General features: G+C 49.8%; 1 protein-coding gene across 2 annotated transcripts in view; it reads left to right on the plus strand.

The window, feature by feature from the left end:
- Positions 1 to 20,393: 20,393 nt before the first annotated feature.
- The window catches only part of ELK3 (ETS transcription factor ELK3), a 17,432-nt gene continuing 12,331 nt past the window's right edge, over positions 20,394 to 25,494 (plus strand). For both annotated transcript variants that reach the window (XM_024127455.1, XM_024127456.1), the window contains exon 1: positions 20,394 to 21,251. In XM_024127455.1, the coding sequence (XP_023983223.1) occupies positions 20,409 to 21,251 (843 nt within the window). In that variant the 5' untranslated portion in view covers positions 20,394 to 20,408. The remainder of the gene's footprint in view (positions 21,252 to 25,494) is intronic.

The following is a 25,494-nucleotide window of genomic DNA, read 5'->3' on the forward strand; positions in this document are numbered from 1 at the left end:
TAATACATATCTGAGCTCAACTGCCTGCCCTGAAGCCCAAGAAGCCTGGCCCTGGCAGAATTCTTTAATTCCCCCAAATAAATTTTGTGAAGATAATATGATGTATTGTCTGTCAGAGTGGAGAAAGAACAAAAGTCCAGCGAGCATTTATATCCTGGAACTTTCTAGAACACCTTGGTTGGTTGCAAAATGCCACAGGAGACCCATCTACCCTGGACTCCATTCGGGGGTCTTTTGTATCTCAAAGGCACCCTCTGTGCTCAGCCCTGGGTCTGAGTGTTGAGGGCCTGGCGTGTTTTGTTGGGTGTCTTTTTTTCTTTTGTGTCCCGTCAGCCGCTTGGATGGTTTGGAGTACAACAGATGGCAGCTGGGCTTTGCCTGGGGCCCGAGGGGTTAACCAGGGCCTCTCTGCAAGCTTTTGGTCCTGGATGCAGCCTGGAGACCTGTGGGGTAGACCTGTAGGGTAGCTGCTGGCCTCGTGGAGGGCTTCCAGCCTGGCCGCATTGCCCCGGGAGAGAGCAGCTGGCATGAGGGAGCCAGGCTGCAGGGGGGACCCTGCGTGTTGATTGGGGGTGTCGCCTGTCTTGCACAAGCTTCCAAGCCAGCTTCCTTGTGGCACTCAGTGTTGCCCCAAATAGGGCCGTTGCTAAGAAACACCCAGAGTCTTGGGAATAACTTCAGCGCTGTGTTGATGAGGCTGCTGTGCTTGGCAGCCCGGCTGAATCCTCTTACGTCAGGCCGTTACCCAAGCCCACACCAGTTTGCCAGCGTGAGCCTTCCCGCTTCTGGGCTTCTAGCTGCAGGAAAATTTAGTGGCTGTGTAGACAAACTGACAAAATCCTTAACGTTCACAGCATACTGCCCGCCACCCACCATCCACCCACCAGGCCCAGCTGCTCCTCTGAGCGGCCTCCTCCCCATCTCCTGCCTGGGCTCCAGCAACAGTTTGTCTCAGTTCCTACCCCAAATTTGTGACAGAAGGAGGGGAAGCTCACATGTATGGAGCATCTGTCTTGAGCCAGGCCCTGTGGTAGATATTTTTACATTTAGAAACTCGTTCCCTAACACGTGAAATGCCTATCGTCTCTGTTGGCAGTGGGCCCATTTTAGAGGTGGGAATACTGAGTCTCAGAGAGGTTAACTCACAGGTTCAAGATGAAGCGGCCGGTGAGCAGCAGAGCTTTCTGCCTCCGAGTCTTGACCCCAAGGCCCATGCTCAGGACTACGAAGCTGGAGGGTCACACGGTTGCAGAGCCAGGAACTCAGGCTTGAATCCCATATTCCTAATATTGCTGATTACTGCCCCAGGGCAGGCAGGCAGAGGGGTCCAGCTTCCAGTGTTTGTTGTTGGAAGTGATGATGGGAAAAACTGCTGAAAATGTGAGGTGGTAGTTCTGGATGCCCCAGAACACCCTGCACTTCCTTTGCATCCAGACGACACTTTCTAAAGAGAACCAGATTGGAGCACGGCACCCCTCTGCCTGTGCACCTGCCCGGCTCCCTGCAGCCTCCAGGAAAGGCTCCAAAGTCCCTTCACCATCTGGCCCCATCCCGACTGCTTCCCCTGCAACTGCCCCACCCGCAGGGGAAGTAGGGGAGCAGTTTTACATTTTATTTTACTAACATTCCAGAGGCCTTTAATAAAAATACCCTTGAGTGTTGAAAGGGAGCCAGGGAGAGACAAGACTCCCCATCCAGTGAGAAGCAGCCGCGGGCCCAGAGGGGGTGGGAAAATGCCCGTAACATCGTGCAGTCTGGGCCTCTGGGGTGGGGTGGGCGCCCCCCGGGCAGCAGGGAGAGGAGCCCTTCACTCCAGGCCAGGAGAGAATTTGGAAGGACGGTTGGCCCTGCAGCTTTACAGTGCCAGAGAATAGAGATCTCAACCCAAACCACAAGGAAGCCTCCCCCGGGAGTCGGCCAAATCCGAGACAGAGTTGGAGCCCTTTATTGGCAGCACGTTATTCTCAGAAGCTGGAAGCGGGGCTGGGTGTGATCGCGCGTGTGTGCGAATGTGCGCACTCCAAGCTTCAGCTTTAGACCCAGGACGGCCCAGGCTGCGCTGGACCCAGTGCCCTCAGCAATGTGACGGCGTGAAGGCGGGCCGAGCTCTCGGAAAGACAGGCCAGGCCTCCCTGCCCCGATGGACAGAGACGTTAAGAAAGAGGAGGGAGTTTCCTAGGGCTGCTGTAACAAATTAGCACACACGTTGGTGGCTCAAAACAGTAGACACTGATTCTCTAAAAGATCTGAAGGCCAGAAGTCTGAAATCGAGGTTTCAGCAGGGCCGCGCTCCCTCTGAAGGCTCTAGGGGAACATCCTTCGTTGCCTTTTCCAGCTTCTGGTGGCTCCCGGAAATCCTTGGTTCCTTGACCTATAGCTGCACCTGCCAATCTCTGCCCCAGTCTTCCCATGGCCTTCTTCCTGTGTGTCTCTCTGAATTTTTCCTTTTCTTGTAGGGACATCAGTCATTTAATTTAGTGCCCACCCCAACTCCAGGATGATTCCATCCTGACATCCTTAGCTGATTACGTGTGCAAAGACCCTATTTCCAGATAAGGTCTCATTTGAGGGTGGGTGTGGATTTTGGGTGGGGGGCATGCCATTCAACTCAGGGCCGAGGAGAAGGACTGCCCCGGGGGGAGGGAGCTCAGGCTCATGGGTGGGTCACAGGAGCCCTTTCGTAGCTGCTCTAGGGCCACCTTGGGAGGTGAGCCTGCCCACAGCAGATTCCTAGCAGAGCCCAGTACAGCCAGCCAACCTCTGCGTCCCCTCGGGTTCAGGTGGCAGGGACGAGAAGAGGCAGGGTCTGCCACTGCCATGCAAGCAGCCATCAGACACTTAGAGGATGAGGACAGAGGCCAGATTCCCTTCCCTTGATGTTCCTCAGAGCCCAGCAAGGAGCTTTCCATACAAATGCATCTTCAGTGTCTGTTGAAAGAATGTTTGCGTGTTATGGAGGAGGAACTTTGAGCATGACTCCTACAGTGAGTCCTTGTTCTGACTTTGGAGAGAGGACAGTTAGGTTCTGTGTCAGGAAAGAATGAGTCAGATCATGGTCTGGATGGGAACCCAAAACAAGGAGCTGAAGACAGGGTGTTGGCTGCGAAGCCGGGGGCCTGGAGGGTCAGCTTTGCTACTTACTAGGTTGTGAACCCAGCTTGGAGCCCCGGATCCCTTATCTGTGAAATGGGTTTCAAAGTGTTGTGAGGCTTACATGAGATGCTGCATAAGCCTTCTGTTAAGTGTAAACCGAAGTACCCATATAAGGAATTTTGATTCCTTGAAGGCAGAATAAAATGAGAAGACAGTGTGATATAATGAGGATGCTATTCAGTTAGATCATTGCTTGCTAGGTGAAATTCCACTGGGTGAGAGCTCATGTTTTGAGGACTTCTCTGAGTGAGGCACTGACATACACTGGCCTTTTAGAAAAAACTGCCCTATGAGATATTTTTATTTCCCTTTTAGGAATAAACTAAATATCTAATTTTGGGAAAGCAACTATCTAATACATCTCCTGCCCCCTCTTAACTTGGTTTGTATGTTTTTCAAAGATACCACCATCCTTTATCATGTTCTGAAGATGGTTTAAAATTCATTTTCCTAAATTCTTGTAAAAATGTTGCTTTGAGGATATCAACATTTTATATTAAATGTGTTTCCAACTCATTGAATTGAGGTGAGCAGACCGAAGCCTGCAGAAGTTCAGTACCTTTTCAAGGTCATAGTAAATAATGAAGCTGGGATTCAAACCTGGGTCCGTTCAGCCCAGTGCTGGCCGCACTTCGCCTCTGGCCCATCAAGGCCCTGGGCCTGTCTCTTTGTGTGAGCAGCCCTGCTCAGGCCTGTGGATATACTGGGAGGAGTTGCCCATCGCTCTCCATGCTACCTCCGAGCCCTTCTGTATGTGGACATCAGCGTCCTGTTATTTTCCTGCCACCCTTGGGTGTCACCCACTTAGAGGTGGGCTTCTGATGTCTATCCTGCTGTGGTGGGACCGCTGGGTCCCCGGTGCCTCAAGTAGGGTGTCGCATCAAAGCAGGCACCTCCTCTGCCCTGAAGGTGGGCAGGGGCAGCTCTAGTGGGGTTAAAGAACAGCCTCAGGAAGGCCGGCCTTCCTCAGGAGGAGCTAGAAGTGCCCTAGCTTTCTGAGCATGGAGCTGGATTTCCCAGGCTCACCGCAGTTACCCCGAGATTCCTCTGGAATGCAGAGCCCGTGGTCCTGGCAGCCTGGCTTAAGCGGCAGCCTCTCAGCCAACTCAGCTGCTTTCTGGGAGAGGGTGTGGTGGTGGAACAGAGAAGGCTTTGGTCTTGGCTCTGGATAGAATTGGATTCAAACTTCAGCTCCTCCAGCTACAAGCTACGTGATCTTGGGTGCCTAAGCTTTGCAGAGCCTGCTTCCTTCTCTTAATTTGACAAGCAAAACATATGAAACGTAATTTTTTTAACGTGAAAATGCAGATAAGCAAAAACAGATTTGCAAATCAATGGTAATCCTACCTCTGTCAAATTTTATTATACACCTTTCAAGATTAATTTTTCTCCTTTCATTTGATACATGTAAAATGATTTCATTAAAATAATGGAAGCATCCCAGGCATGCTGCTTTTTCCCCTAATTTTAATTTAAAGACATGGGGAAATGTTAACGATGTATTGTCCTCTAAAAGACCTCTGTGGAATTCTGTCGTAAGGCTCACCCAGTATTGAACCCACCCCTGTGGGGTGGGAAATTGGGTATAACCTCACTTGCAACCAAGAGCCTTGACTTTTTCATCTTAAAAAGGGGATCACAGGGCTTCCCTGGTGGCGCAGTGGTTGGGAGTCCGCCTGCCGATGCAGGAGTCCGCCTGCCGATGCAGGGGACGCGGGTTCGTGCCCCGGTCCGGGAGGATCCCACATGCCATGGAGCGGCTGGGCCCGTGAGCCATGGCCGCTGAGCCTGCGCGTCCGGAGCCTGTGCTCCGCGACGGGAGAGGCCACAGCAGTGAGAGGCCCGCGAACCAAAAAAAAAAAATGGGATCACAGGGACTTCCCTGGTGGCGCAGTGGTTAAGAATCCGCCTGCCAATGCAGGGGACACGGGTTCGGGCCCTGCTCCAGGAAGATCCCACGTGCTGCAGAGCAACTAAGCCCGTGCGCCACAACTACTGAGCCTGTGCTCTAGAGCCCACGAGCCACAACTACTAAGCCCGCGTGCCTAGAGCCTGTGCTCCGCAACAAAGAGAAGCCACCACAATGAGAAGCCCACACACTGCAACAAAGAGTAGCCCCCTCCCGTGCACATTAGCAAAGACCCAACGCAGCCTAAAAATAAAATAAAATAAATTAAAAAAAAAAAAAAGGGATCACAGTGTCCATCTTACGAGGCAGTGCATGTACACCGCCTGACAGGCCCTTGCAAATGCTTGCTTCTTTCTTTTGCCCTTTCTGGCCACGGGTTCCTTTCATGTAGGCTATCTACCCCGGCCAGACGAAAGTCCCCCAAGTAAATCCTTCCCACTTCCCCGCCCCAGGATCTCGGTGACAGGTGCTCAGGGCCAGCTGCCTGCATCACCCTCCCCGAGGGCTGCAGCCACAGCAGACGCCATGGATCTGGGCGGCTCCCTCCAGCCTGGGCAGTGCGTTTCCTGCTCTGAGAGGCATTGGAAACAGTGAGATTGGCTGGGGTGTCTGGTTAGTGTTTGCACCAGTTGGCAGGCTGGACATGCGGCATGCCGGCCGAAGCTGCTGGGGCATTCTGAGCGGGACGCTTGGATTCGCCAGTTGCTCACGTCTGCTGCTCTCTGCAGGAGGGCCTCTCTTCCCCCCGTCCTGAATCAATTGGCGTGTGTGAGGTTTTCTTCACAGTGGATGTCAAGTGCTGGCCACACGAGGCCTGACGGACTGAAGCCTCGTGTCTACTTCTTGTCTTAACCCAACTAAATAGAACATCACGTTTCCCCTCCTTGGTCGAGATATGTAAACCAGGTGCGTCTCTGTCTGCCGGACGACCCAACTGGTCACCCAGACCCGTGGGAATAAGTACAGCCTTCTAAGAGGTTTAATTTGGACTCTTCAGTTGTCATTAGAGCTGATAGAGGGTGGTTTTTACGTTTTGTTTTGGTTTTGCTTCAATGGGAGTGTAAAAATAATAATGCTAAGGGCTGATATATACTATGGGCTAATCACATGTGGCTGTCTCAGGCATTCTGCTAAGCGTTATGTGGATTACACAGTCAGTCCCACAAGGTGGGTGGGAGGTCGGTCCCCTCATTTTATAGATGAGGAGACGACTGATAAGAGACCTCAGGCCGTGACGCTGGAACCACTCCTTGTCATCCCAGTGGCAGCCCTGGTGGCCAGGTCAAGTGGGAATTTATGGAAAGATCTACCACTCTGTCCTCTGTACCCAGCCCTGCTGCCCGTGTTGGGTTCAGAAAAGGATGGGCTGTCTGTCGTGAGCTGCAGACGATCTCTCAGGTTTTTTTTTGTTTGTTTTTGTTTTGTTTTGTTTTGTTTTTGTTTTGTTTTGTTTTGTTTTTTGTGGTATGCGGGCCTCTCACCGTTGTGGCCTCTCCCGTTGCGGGGCACAGGCTCCGGACGCGCAGGCTCAGCGGCCATGGCTCACGGGCCCAGCTGCTCCACGGCATGTGGGATCTTCCCGGACAGGGGCACGAACCCGTGTCCCCTGCATTGGCAGGCGGATTCTCAACCACTGCGCCACCAGGGAAGCCCCGATCTCTCAGTTTTGAGAACAAGATAGGAAAGTTGTGAAATCGGGGGTGGTGGGGGCAGGAGTCCTGCAGTTTCTGGGAGCCCTGAAATGGTGGAGGACGAAGGGAGCCACAGCCCTACTGATGGGGAACCCACAGCTGGTCTGGCTCCTCCTGGGGTCAGGAGCAGCCCCCAAGGGAAGGAATGAGAGCTGGGGAAAGAAGTCCGAACACAGGACAGCCCCAAGCATGCCCTTACGTCAAACTTGGGGTGCCAGGCCAGAGCCGACAGAGGCAACAGATATTTGCCGGGATACGTGGAATTACAGTTTATTAAGCTCTCACAGAAGGTGTGAGGTTGTGGAGATCTGCATTAGCCCCCAGTGTCTGTCTGGGAGTTTTCCACTTAAAAATGCCAGCAAAAAAGCATATGCGAAAGTATACGTATCGGATGCATCACATGGAGCTTTAAGCAGCCTCGGGATTAGCCGTGGAAAATTGTCTGTCATGGGGTGAAGCCTCTGGCTTCCTGCCTCAGTCAGTTCTCTCCACAATGAGAGTCATTCATTCAGTAAACTTGTAGCGAACTTAATAGTATCCTTCATAACATCAAAATTAAGATGGTAAATTCAATTCCACAAGCATCTCTTCATTACCCTGCACTGTATGTAATTTTTTAAAAACCATAATACTTAATAGATGTATGTCTGAGTTCTCCACTGTATGGGATTATTTACACAAGCTCCTTCTTCTTCAGTGGGAGGAGAAGGCAGAGTTGGGTGAAATGTATACATATTTGAACACACCCATGGACACACCTATTTTTGTAAGTAAGCCTGGAACCCATCAGGGCAGCAGGCGACACTGAGGGAAGTGGAAACAGGACCCACTCTCTCGGCACTGTCTGTCTTGTTAGGGTGAAATAACCTAGGGAGACTCTCATGGGACCAGAGGTAGCTGGTGCGTCAGGAAGGGTTCCTTTGCACAAGGCGGCCACAGTGCTGCCCCAGATGGACTGGTTGCCCTGTAGGCTCTAGCAGTCTTAAAACACCCACTGGGCAGTGGTAATGGAGGGGGAGTGGTTTGGGGACCCGAGCTTCCACTTCTGCTGGAACTGCCGCTTGGGGTGCGTTGGGTGGATGTTGCTTTCCTCCTCGCTGAAGTTGGTCCCGTCCTTGCTGCCTGTAACCTCACACGGAATGCCGGGTCAGAAGTCCACCCTGGTTGTGAATACACATTTGATGGGAAATTAAGAACAGAGGCTGGTCCTCCACATGTGGAGGGAAGATGTGTGCAACTGCTGCCCTGAAACCTTGCTTGAGAGTCACTCGGCCCAACTGGACACAGACAGCGTTTGTCAGGTTACCAGGCAACCGTAAACAACAGATACGTGTGAGTCTGGGAGGAAGGGGTGGAAAAACCAGGCTGCTTCTAAATATCCTTGTCACTTTTCATAATAAGAGCCCATCCCCAAGTGCTCTCGTGTCCTGGGCTGTGTCAGTCCGAGTCTTGTGTCACCTTCCGTTGTGGCCAAGTGCTCCGGAGTCAGACTGCCCAAGTACACACTCGTGATTGGGGGTGATTTATTCTCTCTAAGCCTCAGTTTGCCCATCTCTAAAATGGGGGTAACAACAGTTCCAATCTTTCAGAGGATTAAATGACTTGAAGGTGGTCAAGTTCTTAGTACACAGCCTGATAGATAATAGTCAGCAAATACTACCTGATGTTATTCCTCTGTACTGTGCGTTTTCTCAGCAAGCCCCTCATAGGCCAAACTCTTGCAAGGAAACCTCCCTTTGGAGGCTACAGAGAGATCTTCAAGCACACATGCCCCCAATACACTCCTGGGGTCTGCCCTGGAAGTCGGGTACGAAGGGGCTGTCAGTTCAGCTGCCAGGCACCCACCTCCTCTGAGTCCACCTACCCACCTAGGTCTCTGGCCTTGGGCATCCTGGTGGGGGGCTTTCCTCACTGGCTCCCCTCATGTGAGCAGATATCCCCAGTGTGGAGTTGGGCTCCCAAACAGCTGGCCTGCACACTCTGACCTCCTTCCTGCACCCCACCCTCCCCTCTCCTCCCAGCCCTTCCCAGAGGTTTCAAACTGTCCAGGTAGCCACATCTAATCCATCTTTACTGTTGGTTTCTAGAGAAGCAAGACCCGCCCTGGTTCTTTCCAAAAGCTGTTTGTTTCTCCTTTAGCTCCTTCAGTTGTCTCCATCCCTGTCACCGTGTAGCCTTTCCCTAAAAAAACTATCTTGGTGTCCAAGCAGCTCTCCTCACGAAGGCAGCAGTTACTGAAGGGCCCTTACTGCTTCAGCAGAGTTCAGGGCCCTGTGCAGTGTCTTGTGTTTTCTGTTCAGAGTGGGGGTTAGCATGTAATGTCAGTTGCCATCCAGCCATCAAAAGTTCCCACCATCTTCCCTTTAAGCATGCCAAAATTCTTAAAATTCCTTATGTTGTGGATGGACCTTGAGGGCATTATGCTAAGTGAAATAAGTCGGTCAGAGAAAGACAAATACTGTATGATCTCACTCATGTGGAATCCACAAAAGCTGAACTCATAGAAACTCACAGAGTAGATTGATGGTTACCAGGGGCTGAGGTGGGGAACCAGGGAGATGTTGGTCATAGGGTACCAATTTCTAGCAGTGAGATGAGTAAATTTGGGGGCTCTAATGTACAGCGTGGTGGCTAGAGTTAATAATACTGTAATATATACAGGAAAGTTGCAGAGAGTAGACCTTAAATCTCACAACAACAACAAAATAGTAATTACGTGGGTGAAGGATGTGGTAACTAACCTTATCGTGGTAAATATTTTGTGATCTGTACGTGCATCAGATCATCACACTGTACACCTTAAACTTACACAATGTTATATGTCAGTTATATCTCAGTAAAGCTGGGGGGAAAAGGATTCCTCACGTTCTCTGTCTAAATAACAGCCTTACTGAAGTATAATTCACATACCAGCTAATTCACCCATTTAAGGCATACAAGTCAATGGCTTTGAGTGTTTTTATAGAGTTGTACATCCATCATCACAATCAATTTTAGAGCATTTTCACTACCACCCCCCCAAATGTCTTAACCTTTCTGCTGTCACCCCTCAATTCCCCCATCCCACCTAGTCATCCCCTAGGAGATGACTCATCTACTTTCTGTCTCTGTAGATTTGTCTCTTCTGCATATTTTATATAAATAGAGTCCATCATACAATATGTGGCCTTTTGTGTCTGGTTTCTTTCACTTAGCAGAACACATTCAAGGTGTGTCCATGTTGTAGCTGTGCCAGTGCTTCATTCCCTTCTATGGCTGGATGATATTCTATCGTATGACTGTCCCCTATTTTGTTTATTTCTCAGTTGATAGTCGTGTGGGTTGTTCCTTCTGTTCTTTTTAACACATTGAGGCCCAGCTCTCTATTTGAGATTGCCTTTCAATTTCCAACCACCTTTATCATTTTTATCACAGCCCCGAACGACTTCTTGGTTTGCTTGTGAACGTAATCCCTGCTCAGACATTATGTTCTGAATACCCATGATAAACTTAAAGGTTGGTTCTGTTAAAAAAAAAAAAAAAAAATTTCCAACACCTGGCAGAAGAAAGGATTCAGCCCATAGTTTCTCTTTTCTTCTGTGTAATTATTTAGGCTTTAATGATTCACTCAGTTTAGATGAGTGTTCAGACTGGCTGAGAATAAAATGAAGTTTTTCTCCAGGGAGAAGAATATTATGAGTGAAACAAAAATACCTTAGAATTTTAGCAGAGGAACGCACCAGGCAAGCCTGCTTTCTTTTTATGGGTCAGGTGGCACCAATAACACCCTTATTTAACCCTTTCCTTTTGGGAGCTGATTTCTCCCAGGCGCGTCGTCTACCCAGGCCTGGTGTGTCACGTGCAGAGATGATGCCAGTGAGGCCCAGGTGGAACTCTTAAGTTTACTAGATCTCTCTGAAGTTTCTCTAAGTGGTTTTCAGTTTTGCTAGTGTCGAGTGTGAAAATGAAGTCAGGTGGAGTAAATGGGATTTGGTGGGTTAAACTGCAGGCCAGGATGCCATGCACTGGAACGGTTCAGCTTTGAATCTCACGTACTCAGGTTTGAACCTCCTGTGTGCTGGTGCTGAGCAGAGTGTCACCAGGATTTGCGTTATTGGGTTTTCTGGTGCTGCCTGGGGACCTTGTGTGTCCCTCCCTTAGATGCCTGCCCTGAAGAATTCTTCCTTGAAAATCTCAGTGGCTTGGTAATTATGCCCATCCCTCCTGACTGCTAGATAAATTCACTTCTGGGATTTGAGGATGCATTTAAGGAGGACAAAGGCAAGTTAGCAGGCTGTACTGTAAGAAGAGGGAAGGCAAAAGCATAATATATTTATACACCAAAATGATCACAGATGAACATCAAAATTTAATTAAATTTCCTCTCATATATTTGAAAGTTGCTAAGAGGGTAGATCTTAAAAGTTCTCATCACAAGGGAGAAAAAATTTGTGTGTGTGTTGATGGATGTGAACCAGACTTATTGTGGTGGTCATTTTGCAGTATACGCAAATGTCAATCGTTATGCTGTACACCTGAAACTAATGTTATATGTCAATTGTATCTCAATTTTTAAAAATTTGAGATGAACTAATTTTAAAATGTCGTCTCTACTAAGGGGGCTCTTTGATTCTTTCCCTCCAACTTTGTGTGGAAATGGGAAAAACCTTAGGCTTTAGAATTAGTAGATCTTGTGGCTCTTGGGCACATCACTTCCCATCTCTGAGCTTGTGTCATAAGGATGATACCTTCCAGCCTACAAGTGGGTTCATGCGAGATCAAATGGGATCACTTGTGCATAACACCCAGGACAGAGTAGATGCTCAACAGGAGCTACTTTTCAAGCTCTTCTCCCCCAAATGATTTTTTTTTTTTTTTTTTTTTACCCTCATTCATACCCAGGTTTTAAGAGGAACAGTTTGTAAGGAAGTCCCCTTCCCACAGGATGGTGCCGCTACCTCTCTGTGCTTGAGGGAGACAATCTTTGTCTGCCTTGAGTACCTCGGACCCGGCAAACATTTGAGAGACTTTGCTAATGTTCGGATTTAATAAATCCCAAGAACAGTACAGCCTTTAAAATGAAGTCCGTCCTCCCAAAGGGGGGTGGAAACTTGTGCAGTGATTATTGGTTTTCATTTACATCCTAATGTTTGAGGATGGGAGCCATAAACTGAAGAGCCAGAAGTAGATACCAGCAACTTAAAATACTGTATGAATGTCGTGAACATCCAAGTAGACACTTTGTTTTTTCCTCCAGCGGCTTTCTTGGCAGAGAATTAAAAAGGAAAAAAAAAATGGCTGCATGATTTAAGAAAACACTGGTGTTTTGGTGATAATAACTTACATTTCTATAATGCTTTCCAGCTTACAGAATGCTTTCCCATTGTTATTTCATTGAATTCTCACAAGTCCCAGAGGTAGGTAAGACAATACTATATTATGGTAAAGGAAATGCTGCCTCTACCACTTACCTACCATGTGGCTCTGTGGGTTATTTAAATGCTCTAAGCTTATTTTCCTAAGGTCTAAAATGGGAGTTGAATCATCCCTTTCTTTTAGGATCGCTGTACAGATTATACGAGCTAATGCATAAACAATACCAGCGACATAGTAAGTGCTTAATAATTGGCAACTGTTAACTATGTTCTTAGATATAATAATCCTCACTTCACAGATGAGGAAACTAAAACTGACCACCAGTTTGCCGAAGATCACGCCATTTGTAATTAGCAGAACTGGAATGCAAATCAAATTCTTCTGCCCTCAGCTTTAGTCCTCTTTCCATTACACCTTAGCTGAGATGTGCCATCAGGACCGTTTCAGTGCTTCTGCCAGCAAGGTCCCCCACAAGAATGAGCCTCTTACCAATTTCTCTGATGCACTCATCTTTTCCACGTCTGCTTTTGTGTTCACAGAACATCATCAAGAAGGTGATCGGGCAGAAGTTTGTGTATAAATTCGTCTCTTTCCCGGAGATACTGAAAATGGACCCTCACGCGGTGGAGATCAGCCGGGAGAGCCTTTTGCTGCAGGACAGCGAGTGCAAGGCGCCCCCCGAGAGCCGCGAGGCCCACAGACACGGCCTGTCCGCCCTCAAGAGCGCCAGCCGCAATGAGTACATCCACTCGGGCCTGTACTCGTCCTTCACCATCAACTCCCTGCAGAATCCACCCGAGTCCCTCAAGGCCATCAAGACGGAGAAACTGGAGGAGCAGCCGGAAGACAGCCCTCCCGTGGAAGAAGTCAGGACTGTCATCAGGTTTGTGACCAACAAAACCGACAAGCACATCAGCAGGCCCGTGGTGTCCCTGCCCTCCACGTCGGAGGCCTTCCTGGCCTCGTCCGTCTCCGCCAAGATCTCCTCGTTAATGTTGCCAAACGCTGCCAGCATCTCGTCTGCCTCACCCTCCTCCTCTCGGTCCCCGTCCCTGTCCCCGAACTCGCCCCTCCCCTCCGAACACAGAAGCCTCTTCCTGGAGGCCGCCTGCCATGACTCGGATTCCCTAGAGCCCTTGAACCTGTCATCGGGCTCCAAGACCAGGTCTCCATCTCTTCCCCCAAAGGCCAAAAAACCCAAAGGCTTGGAAATCTCCGCGCCCCCGCTGGTGCTCTCCGGCACCGATATCGGCTCCATCGCCCTCAACAGCCCGGCCCTTCCCTCGGGATCCCTCACCCCAGCCTTCTTCACCGCCCAGGTAAGAGCCGTCCCCGTCGTCCTGGCCAGCCCCAGACTCAGTGGCTTAGCGGAAGGGAGGAAAGAGCAACCGAAGCAACTGCCTTGTGCCCTTCAAAGGATAATCCGAGGGTCCCTGTGGCAAAGTCACTGTGTCATTGTGCAGGGAAATTACTTTTCCATGCCCAGGTGGGAGCATACACAAGAGGAAAGGCTTAGGGTATTGGCTACAGTGGGATGCTTGATTGGTTTCTAGCTTTTAGGGGCCTAAAGCGATCGTAAGATGGAATACACACACTGGCCGTCAAAGCAGATCCAAGCAGTGATTTCCTAGGGAAAGCTGAGCAGACCGGTGACGTTTCAGAAGGTGCTTGGGCTTTATGAAAATTCTATGGGAGAATCCTCTCGGTGGCGGGGGGGGGGGCCTTGATAAGTAGCCATTTGTTTTCTGTTAATAAGAAAATAGATGCCAACGAATATGGCCATTGCAGTCGTCAGTGGGGAGCTGGGTTGTCCTGTAGTCTCTAATAAGAAATGCAGGGGCCACATCAAATGGTGAGAAAGAGATGCTTCAGTAAAAAACAGTGCCAGTCTGAGAAAGCCCAGGTCCACAGCATAGGGGAGAGGAAAGCAAACTCGTGGAGCAAGAAAAGTCTTCGGTGCTGTTAACTCCAACGTGAAGGCGGCCTTTTCCTCTAAATACGGTATTCAGATGCTCACTCTTGTCCAGCTGGCAGCTGCAGGGCAAAGGCAGAGCAGGTACTGGTAAACCTACTTCTGCTTCCTCTGGAAAACTGGACACGTTTCAGTGGCAGAGGTTAAGTGCATTGGCTTTGGGGTCACAGACCTGGATTCAGTCCCTGGCTGCACTGCTGGGTAGAAACGTGACTGCGGGTACTTGCTCTCTGAGCCAGTTTCCACATCTGTGCAGTGGATTGTTGTGAGGATTAAAGGGGATAATGGCCGTGGGAAGAGAGCTGGTTACAACCGGCAGGTTTTAGTATCATGTGACTTTATGGCACCAGGGTGGGGTCATGCTTGAGGTGGGTAGGAGCTCTCTGTCCCCTGCCTCTGTACCCATCGCTTTAGGTGTCCTTGCTGTCACCATCATTAGTGGCAGCGTAATTGAGCTGCTCATGTGTGCCAGGTACTGTTCTAAACACCGTCCATGCACCATCTCAGTTGTTTGTCATCACAGGCCCGTGAAGGAGATACTATTATTGTCCCATTTTTCCAACAGAGGTAAATGAGGCACGGAGGTAAAGTAACTCATCCAAGGTCACACAGCTAATAGGCCACAGAGGTGAACTTGAACCCGTTAGTCCGCTCCAGAAGCCATGCTCTTTAAGTAAAATGCTCTCGGCATGTGCACTGGGAAAATGCCCACTTGTCCCTGATCATGAAACATCCATGGAGTCTGCAGGAAGCTGAAAGCAGCTCTTGGGCATTTTCCTCTCCATGGCTTCTCCCAGATGATTGTGGCCCAGGGATATCATGTCGGCTCAGCTTGTGAGCTGGTGGTGACGGCAGGCTGCCGCGGAGGGGAGGGCTAAGGGCTCCGTTACAGGCAGAATGAGCGTGTGTGCTCTTAAGTGGGGCATTTCCTGACCAAGCAAAACTGTCCAGTGACTAAGGACCACTGAGTAAATGGCTCAGGCACAGCGGCTTCCGATGTCGCTCAGAGAAGTAACCAGAGAAGCGGGCCAGGGGGCAATCTGAGGATCTCCTCCCCGGCCTCCTCTGTGTTTCCAGCTGTGAGGTGTAGAGAGGCCTAGAGCCAGGCCCAGGCCAACTCTGATTGCGGTCTCTGCTTTCTCTGTGTATCACCGTCTCTGGACACGTGTCAGCCCTGTAGTTGCGTCGGAGGACAGCGGCTTGGGCTAGCCCTGTGGTTCTGGGCCTGGACATAGTGAATTTAGGGAGGCTCCGGCAGCGGGACTGAGGATGTATGGCTGGGCCGAGGGGAGGGGGGGACAGTGACACGAGTTAGGGACAGAGGGTGGATGTGGAGGAATGGATGCAGAGCTCAGGACTGGGAGACGGCATCTACTAGAATGGTCTACCAGCAGGGAGGGGGAAGCATGGGAAAGCCAGATGTTTAAGAGAGGACCTGTGCCTTAGGGAGATGCGCGGGCTGGTCCTCCCAGGCTGTGAGGGCGCGGCCTCGACCGACCGGTGAGCGAGGGCGCCACGAAGTCCAAGACATGGGAGGGCGCTTCCTGAGGGGAGAGAGGCACAGGGCAGGGCCTGGACTAGGACAGGAGAGGGGAAGTGGCGGCCTGGGCCAAGGGAGGGGCTTTGGATCGGGTGTGAGGGGGTGGCGTTGGGGGCTAGGTAGTGTCTGAAGCCGTTCAGAGCTAAAGGAGTCAACAGCTGCCCTTGGGAGATGGCGGAGACTCAGGACTTGAGATCCCCTCACCTTCTAGCGGGCTCAGCTCTGCACCTGGAGCGCCTGTGGCTGACAGGGAGGGAGAGGAGAGGCCAGGAGGGAGAAACCAGAGAGCGCAGAGGAAGGGCAGGACTCAGGGGTGGGGTGTTCCCCCAGGTGGGTTCTCTGAGAGCAAACAGGAGAGTCAAGTGGTTTTATCTCGACTTGACAAGCCTTGAGTCTTTTAGGATTCCGGGGAGGCCTCGAGTCAGTGTAGGATTTGGATTCTCAGAGAACAGGAGCTGTTTCAGGTGCCCCAGAAACTAACCCACCAGCCCCTGGTTCTCCCTCCAGTGCACAGCCAGAAACAGCATCAGCTCCCTCAGCAGTTCTCCTGAAGTCCACTGGGCCTCAAACTGAGGAGCGAGCCCATCTCCCTGAAATCGCCGCCAGGGATGGGAGCGAAAGACTCCTGTTTGCCCCCAGGTCAACTCTGGGGGGTTCCTCTCCACCCAAGGGAGCGTGGGGCATTTCTCTCACAGGCAGCAGTGGCGCCTCACTCCCGCGGCTCACTGGCTTCTCTCCTCCCTTAGCACTTTCTGTTGCAGAAACTCCACTTTCTGTGGGGTGTGCAGTGTGTACGCAGAAGCATTTGGTTACCTGTGGGGAGCGCCTATCAACTTTCTTCGTGGCTAGCTTTAAAAGAGATTAAAGTGTGCTGTAATAATTTGATACCCTGAAAATGAAGTTCCCAAGAACTTGTATTTGTTCCAAGAATGATTTATATTTTATTGATTTATTTATTCCAAGAATAATTCCTAGTTAGTTTCAGCTAGAAGCATGGCAGGAGGAAGGGTAGGATTAAGCATGTCTCGGCCTGCTTAGGGTCATGTGGTTACAATGCCCTCCAAGGACTATATTAAACCACATACCTCGTGTAGGCCCAAATTCAGATTTGAAATTTCAAGCTACAGCATGATGGGCATGAAAAAGCATCGGCATTCTGCCACTCCCCCAACATCATAACCACCACTCCCACCAAGAATACTTGTGGCGGGCTTCCCTGGTGGCGCAGTGGCTGAGAGTCCGCCTGCCGATGCAGGGGACACGGTTAGCATGTAATGTCAGTTGCCATCCAGCCATCAAAAGTTCCCACCATCTTCCCTTTAAGCATGCCAAAATTCTTAAAATTCCTTATGTTGTGGATGGACCTTGAGGGCATTATGCTAAGTGAAATAAGTCGGTCAGAGAAAGACAAATACTGTATGATCTCACTCATGTGGAATCCACAAAAGCTGAACTCATAGAAACTCACAGAGTAGATTGATGGTTACCAGGGGCTGAGGTGGGGAACCAGGGAGATGTTGGTCATAGGGTACCAATTTCTAGCAGTGAGATGAGTAAATTTGGGGGCTCTAATGTACAGCGTGGTGGCTAGAGTTAATAATACTGTAATATATACAGGAAAGTTGCAGAGAGTAGACCTTAAATCTCACAACAACAACAAAATAGTAATTACGTGGGTGAAGGATGTGGTAACTAACCTTATCGTGGTAAATATTTTGTGATCTGTACGTGCATCAGATCATCACACTGTACACCTTAAACTTACACAATGTTATATGTCAGTTATATCTCAGTAAAGCTGGGGGGAAAAGGATTCCTCACGTTCTCTGTCTAAATAACAGCCTTACTGAAGTATAATTCACATACCAGCTAATTCACCCATTTAAGGCATACAAGTCAATGGCTTTGAGTGTTTTTATAGAGTTGTACATCCATCATCACAATCAATTTTAGAGCATTTTCACTACCACCCCCCCAAATGTCTTAACCTTTCTGCTGTCACCCCTCAATTCCCCCATCCCACCTAGTCATCCCCTAGGAGATGACTCATCTACTTTCTGTCTCTGTAGATTTGTCTCTTCTGCATATTTTATATAAATAGAGTCCATCATACAATATGTGGCCTTTTGTGTCTGGTTTCTTTCACTTAGCAGAACACATTCAAGGTGTGTCCATGTTGTAGCTGTGCCAGTGCTTCATTCCCTTCTATGGCTGGATGATATTCTATCGTATGACTGTCCCCTATTTTGTTTATTTCTCAGTTGATAGTCGTGTGGGTTGTTCCTTCTGTTCTTTTTAACACATTGAGGCCCAGCTCTCTATTTGAGATTGCCTTTCAATTTCCAACCACCTTTATCATTTTTATCACAGCCCCGAACGACTTCTTGGTTTGCTTGTGAACGTAATCCCTGCTCAGACATTATGTTCTGAATACCCATGATAAACTTAAAGGTTGGTTCTGTTAAAAAAAAAAAAAAAAAATTTCCAACACCTGGCAGAAGAAAGGATTCAGCCCATAGTTTCTCTTTTCTTCTGTGTAATTATTTAGGCTTTAATGATTCACTCAGTTTAGATGAGTGTTCAGACTGGCTGAGAATAAAATGAAGTTTTTCTCCAGGGAGAAGAATATTATGAGTGAAACAAAAATACCTTAGAATTTTAGCAGAGGAACGCACCAGGCAAGCCTGCTTTCTTTTTATGGGTCAGGTGGCACCAATAACACCCTTATTTAACCCTTTCCTTTTGGGAGCTGATTTCTCCCAGGCGCGTCGTCTACCCAGGCCTGGTGTGTCACGTGCAGAGATGATGCCAGTGAGGCCCAGGTGGAACTCTTAAGTTTACTAGATCTCTCTGAAGTTTCTCTAAGTGGTTTTCAGTTTTGCTAGTGTCGAGTGTGAAAATGAAGTCAGGTGGAGTAAATGGGATTTGGTGGGTTAAACTGCAGGCCAGGATGCCATGCACTGGAACGGTTCAGCTTTGAATCTCACGTACTCAGGTTTGAACCTCCTGTGTGCTGGTGCTGAGCAGAGTGTCACCAGGATTTGCGTTATTGGGTTTTCTGGTGCTGCCTGGGGACCTTGTGTGTCCCTCCCTTAGATGCCTGCCCTGAAGAATTCTTCCTTGAAAATCTCAGTGGCTTGGTAATTATGCCCATCCCTCCTGACTGCTAGATAAATTCACTTCTGGGATTTGAGGATGCATTTAAGGAGGACAAAGGCAAGTTAGCAGGCTGTACTGTAAGAAGAGGGAAGGCAAAAGCATAATATATTTATACACCAAAATGATCACAGATGAACATCAAAATTTAATTAAATTTCCTCTCATATATTTGAAAGTTGCTAAGAGGGTAGATCTTAAAAGTTCTCATCACAAGGGAGAAAAAATTTGTGTGTGTGTTGATGGATGTGAACCAGACTTATTGTGGTGGTCATTTTGCAGTATACGCAAATGTCAATCGTTATGCTGTACACCTGAAACTAATGTTATATGTCAATTGTATCTCAATTTTTAAAAATTTGAGATGAACTAATTTTAAAATGTCGTCTCTACTAAGGGGGCTCTTTGATTCTTTCCCTCCAACTTTGTGTGGAAATGGGAAAAACCTTAGGCTTTAGAATTAGTAGATCTTGTGGCTCTTGGGCACATCACTTCCCATCTCTGAGCTTGTGTCATAAGGATGATACCTTCCAGCCTACAAGTGGGTTCATGCGAGATCAAATGGGATCACTTGTGCATAACACCCAGGACAGAGTAGATGCTCAACAGGAGCTACTTTTCAAGCTCTTCTCCCCCAAATGATTTTTTTTTTTTTTTTTTTTTTACCCTCATTCATACCCAGGTTTTAAGAGGAACAGTTTGTAAGGAAGTCCCCTTCCCACAGGATGGTGCCGCTACCTCTCTGTGCTTGAGGGAGACAATCTTTGTCTGCCTTGAGTACCTCGGACCCGGCAAACATTTGAGAGACTTTGCTAATGTTCGGATTTAATAAATCCCAAGAACAGTACAGCCTTTAAAATGAAGTCCGTCCTCCCAAAGGGGGGTGGAAACTTGTGCAGTGATTATTGGTTTTCATTTACATCCTAATGTTTGAGGATGGGAGCCATAAACTGAAGAGCCAGAAGTAGATACCAGCAACTTAAAATACTGTATGAATGTCGTGAACATCCAAGTAGACACTTTGTTTTTTCCTCCAGCGGCTTTCTTGGCAGAGAATTAAAAAGGAAAAAAAAAATGGCTGCATGATTTAAGAAAACACTGGTGTTTTGGTGATAATAACTTACATTTCTATAATGCTTTCCAGCTTACAGAATGCTTTCCCATTGTTATTTCATTGAATTCTCACAAGTCCCAGAGGTAGGTAAGACAATACTATATTATGGTAAAGGAAATGCTGCCTCTACCACTTACCTACCATGTGGCTCTGTGGGTTATTTAAATGCTCTAAGCTTATTTTCCTAAGGTCTAAAATGGGAGTTGAATCATCCCTTTCTTTTAGGATCGCTGTACAGATTATACGAGCTAATGCATAAACAATACCAGCGACATAGTAAGTGCTTAATAATTGGCAACTGTTAACTATGTTCTTAGATATAATAATCCTCACTTCACAGATGAGGAAACTAAAACTGACCACCAGTTTGCCGAAGATCACGCCATTTGTAATTAGCAGAACTGGAATGCAAATCAAATTCTTCTGCCCTCAGCTTTAGTCCTCTTTCCATTACACCTTAGCTGAGATGTGCCATCAGGACCGTTTCAGTGCTTCTGCCAGCAAGGTCCCCCACAAGAATGAGCCTCTTACCAATTTCTCTGATGCACTCATCTTTTCCACGTCTGCTTTTGTGTTCACAGAACATCATCAAGAAGGTGATCGGGCAGAAGTTTGTGTATAAATTCGTCTCTTTCCCGGAGATACTGAAAATGGACCCTCACGCGGTGGAGATCAGCCGGGAGAGCCTTTTGCTGCAGGACAGCGAGTGCAAGGCGCCCCCCGAGAGCCGCGAGGCCCACAGACACGGCCTGTCCGCCCTCAAGAGCGCCAGCCGCAATGAGTACATCCACTCGGGCCTGTACTCGTCCTTCACCATCAACTCCCTGCAGAATCCACCCGAGTCCCTCAAGGCCATCAAGACGGAGAAACTGGAGGAGCAGCCGGAAGACAGCCCTCCCGTGGAAGAAGTCAGGACTGTCATCAGGTTTGTGACCAACAAAACCGACAAGCACATCAGCAGGCCCGTGGTGTCCCTGCCCTCCACGTCGGAGGCCTTCCTGGCCTCGTCCGTCTCCGCCAAGATCTCCTCGTTAATGTTGCCAAACGCTGCCAGCATCTCGTCTGCCTCACCCTCCTCCTCTCGGTCCCCGTCCCTGTCCCCGAACTCGCCCCTCCCCTCCGAACACAGAAGCCTCTTCCTGGAGGCCGCCTGCCATGACTCGGATTCCCTAGAGCCCTTGAACCTGTCATCGGGCTCCAAGACCAGGTCTCCATCTCTTCCCCCAAAGGCCAAAAAACCCAAAGGCTTGGAAATCTCCGCGCCCCCGCTGGTGCTCTCCGGCACCGATATCGGCTCCATCGCCCTCAACAGCCCGGCCCTTCCCTCGGGATCCCTCACCCCAGCCTTCTTCACCGCCCAGGTAAGAGCCGTCCCCGTCGTCCTGGCCAGCCCCAGACTCAGTGGCTTAGCGGAAGGGAGGAAAGAGCAACCGAAGCAACTGCCTTGTGCCCTTCAAAGGATAATCCGAGGGTCCCTGTGGCAAAGTCACTGTGTCATTGTGCAGGGAAATTACTTTTCCATGCCCAGGTGGGAGCATACACAAGAGGAAAGGCTTAGGGTATTGGCTACAGTGGGATGCTTGATTGGTTTCTAGCTTTTAGGGGCCTAAAGCGATCGTAAGATGGAATACACACACTGGCCGTCAAAGCAGATCCAAGCAGTGATTTCCTAGGGAAAGCTGAGCAGACCGGTGACGTTTCAGAAGGTGCTTGGGCTTTATGAAAATTCTATGGGAGAATCCTCTCGGTGGCGGGGGGGGGGGCCTTGATAAGTAGCCATTTGTTTTCTGTTAATAAGAAAATAGATGCCAACGAATATGGCCATTGCAGTCGTCAGTGGGGAGCTGGGTTGTCCTGTAGTCTCTAATAAGAAATGCAGGGGCCACATCAAATGGTGAGAAAGAGATGCTTCAGTAAAAAACAGTGCCAGTCTGAGAAAGCCCAGGTCCACAGCATAGGGGAGAGGAAAGCAAACTCGTGGAGCAAGAAAAGTCTTCGGTGCTGTTAACTCCAACGTGAAGGCGGCTTTTTCCTCTAAATACGGTATTCAGATGCTCACTCTTGTCCAGCTGGCAGCTGCAGGGCAAAGGCAGAGCAGGTACTGGTAAACCTACTTCTGCTTCCTCTGGAAAACTGGACACGTTTCAGTGGCAGAGGTTAAGTGCATTGGCTTTGGGGTCACAGACCTGGATTCAGTCCCTGGCTGCACTGCTGGGTAGAAACGTGACTGCGGGTACTTGCTCTCTGAGCCAGTTTCCACATCTGTGCAGTGGATTGTTGTGAGGATTAAAGGGGATAATGGCCGTGGGAAGAGAGCTGGTTACAACCGGCAGGTTTTAGTATCATGTGACTTTATGGCACCAGGGTGGGGTCATGCTTGAGGTGGGTAGGAGCTCTCTGTCCCCTGCCTCTGTACCCATCGCTTTAGGTGTCCTTGCTGTCACCATCATTAGTGGCAGCGTAATTGAGCTGCTCATGTGTGCCAGGTACTGTTCTAAACACCGTCCATGCACCATCTCAGTTGTTTGTCATCACAGGCCCGTGAAGGAGATACTATTATTGTCCCATTTTTCCAACAGAGGTAAATGAGGCACGGAGGTAAAGTAACTCATCCAAGGTCACACAGCTAATAGGCCACAGAGGTGAACTTGAACCCGTTAGTCCGCTCCAGAAGCCATGCTCTTTAAGTAAAATGCTCTCGGCATGTGCACTGGGAGAATGCCCACTTGTCCCTGATCATGAAACATCCATGGAGTCTGCAGGAAGCTGAAAGCAGCTCTTGGGCATTTTCCTCTCCATGGCTTCTCCCAGATGATTGTGGCCCAGGGATATCATGTCGGCTCAGCTTGTGAGCTGGTGGTGACGGCAGGCTGCCGCGGAGGGGAGGGCTAAGGGCTCCGTTACAGGCAGAATGAGCGTGTGTGCTCTTAAGTGGGGCATTTCCTGACCAAGCAAAACTGTCCAGTGACTAAGGACCACTGAGTAAATGGCTCAGGCACAGCGGCTTCCGATGTCGCTCAGAGAAGTAACCAGAGAAGCGGGCCAGGGGGCAATCTGAGGATCTCCTCCCCGGCCTCCTCTGTGTTTCCAGCTGTGAGGTGTAGAGAGGCCTAGAGCCAGGCCCAGGCCAACTCTGATTGCGGTCTCTGCTTTCTCTGTGTATCACCGTCTCTGGACACGTGTCAGCCCTGTAGTTGCGTCGGAGGACAGCGGCTTGGGCTAGCCCTGTGGTTCTGGGCCTGGACATAGTGAATTTAGGGAGGCTCCGGCAGCGGGACTGAGGATGTATGGCTGGGCCGAGGGGAGGGGGGGACAGTGACACGAGTTAGGGACAGAGGGTGGATGTGGAGGAATGGATGCAGAGCTCAGGACTGGGAGACGGCATCTACTAGAATGGTCTACCAGCAGGGAGGGGGAAGCATGGGAAAGCCAGATGTTTAAGAGAGGACCTGTGCCTTAGGGAGATGCGCGGGCTGGTCCTCCCAGGCTGTGAGGGCGCGGCCTCGACCGGTGAGCGAGGGCGCCACGAAGTCCAAGACATGGGAGGGCGCTTCCTGAGGGGAGAGAGGCACAGGGCAGGGCCTGGACTAGGACAGGAGAGGGGAAGTGGCGGCCTGGGCCAAGGGAGGGGCTTTGGATCGGGTGTGAGGGGGTGGCGTTGGGGGCTAGGTAGTGTCTGAAGCCGTTCAGAGCTAAAGGAGTCAACAGCTGCCCTTGGGAGATGGCGGAGACTCAGGACTTGAGATCCCCTCACCTTCTAGCGGGCTCAGCTCTGCACCTGGAGCGCCTGTGGCTGACAGGGAGGGAGAGGAGAGGCCAGGAGGGAGAAACCAGAGAGCGCAGAGGAAGGGCAGGACTCAGGGGTGGGGTGTTCCCCCAGGTGGGTTCTCTGAGAGCAGACAGGAGAGTCAAGTGGTTTTATCTCGACTTGACAAGCCTTGAGTCTTTTAGGATTCCGGGGAGGCCTCGAGTCAGTGTAGGATTTGGATTCTCAGAGAACAGGAGCTGTTTCAGGTGCCCCAGAAACTAACCCACCAGCCCCTGGTTCTCCCTCCAGTGCACAGCCAGAAACAGCATCAGCTCCCTCAGCAGTTCTCCTGAAGTCCACTGGGCCTCAAACTGAGGAGCGAGCCCATCTCCCTGAAATCGCCGCCAGGGATGGGAGCGAAAGACTCCTGTTTGCCCCCAGGTCAACTCTGGGGGGTTCCTCTCCACCCAAGGGAGCGTGGGGCATTTCTCTCACAGGCAGCAGTGGCGCCTCACTCCCGCGGCTCACTGGCTTCTCTCCTCCCTTAGCACTTTCTGTTGCAGAAACTCCACTTTCTGTGGGGTGTGCAGTGTGTACGCAGAAGCATTTGGTTACCTGTGGGGAGCGCCTATCAACTTTCTTCGTGGCTAGCTTTAAAAGAGATTAAAGTGTGCTGTAATAATTTGATACCCTGAAAATGAAGTTCCCAAGAACTTGTATTTGTTCCAAGAATGATTTATATTTTATTGATTTATTTATTCCAAGAATAATTCCTAGTTAGTTTCAGCTAGAAGCATGGCAGGAGGAAGGGTAGGATTAAGCATGTCTCGGCCTGCTTAGGGTCATGTGGTTACAATGCCCTCCAAGGACTATATTAAACCACATACCTCGTGTAGGCCCAAATTCAGATTTGAAATTTCAAGCTACAGCATGATGGGCATGAAAAAGCATCGGCATTCTGCCACTCCCCCCACATCATAACCACCACTCCCACCAAGAATACTTGTGGCGGGCTTCCCTGGTGGCGCAGTGGCTGAGAGTTCCGCGTACCGGAAAAAAAAAAAAAAAAAAAAAAAAAAAAAAAAAAAAAAAGAATACTTGTGGCACATCTGGCACCCATACAAAATGCAGTTGAGATTACTCTCATGAGTCTTTGAGAAACGATTACAAATGTAGACAGACATGATGATCACCACGAGGCACCCCCACCGTGGACGTGAGGAACTGAAAATATGAGAATAAAAAGCCAGCTGGTACCAAGGAGTGAGGTAGCTGGAGCTCAGCCACCGAGGTCATACTGGACTGTTGCTAGAAAAACAAGAATGCTATCTCTGATGGCATGAGCTACAGAAATTGAGATGGGGGTGGGGGGAGGAGCCAGGATGTGAAACCCTCCTGGTTTCCAGCCAGGCACCATGGAAGCCCAAATGGTGCCAGCTGGAACTTCTGATTCTCTGTATCTTCTGCATCTGGGTGTCACCTGTCCCTCTTCCTTCCATTTGCCTCTCCTGTTTAGTCTCTCCCTCCTCCTGTCTTACCAATGTAAAGTTAGTTCAGAATCGGAGGTTGACTCATTGCACGTCCCTCCATTTATGCCAAGACCTCTGTTCATCTCACACGTGATGTCTAAGATGTTGAACTCAGATATGTGCGGGCACCAGGGCGTGAACTCACATGAGAGTCTGAGCATGCATGCCCCGGGCTGCTTTTTTTTTTTGGCGGTACGCGGGCCTCTCACCGCTGTGGCCTCTCCCGTCGCGGAGCACAGCCTCCGGACGCGCAGGCTCGGCGGCCATGGCTCACGGGCCCAGCTGCTCCGCGGCATGTGGGATCTTCCCGGACCGGGGCACGAACCC

This window comes from Physeter macrocephalus, chromosome 6, assembly GCF_002837175.3.
Source record: "Physeter macrocephalus isolate SW-GA chromosome 6, ASM283717v5, whole genome shotgun sequence".
In the NCBI taxonomy this organism is placed as follows: Eukaryota; Metazoa; Chordata; class Mammalia; order Artiodactyla; family Physeteridae; genus Physeter; species Physeter macrocephalus.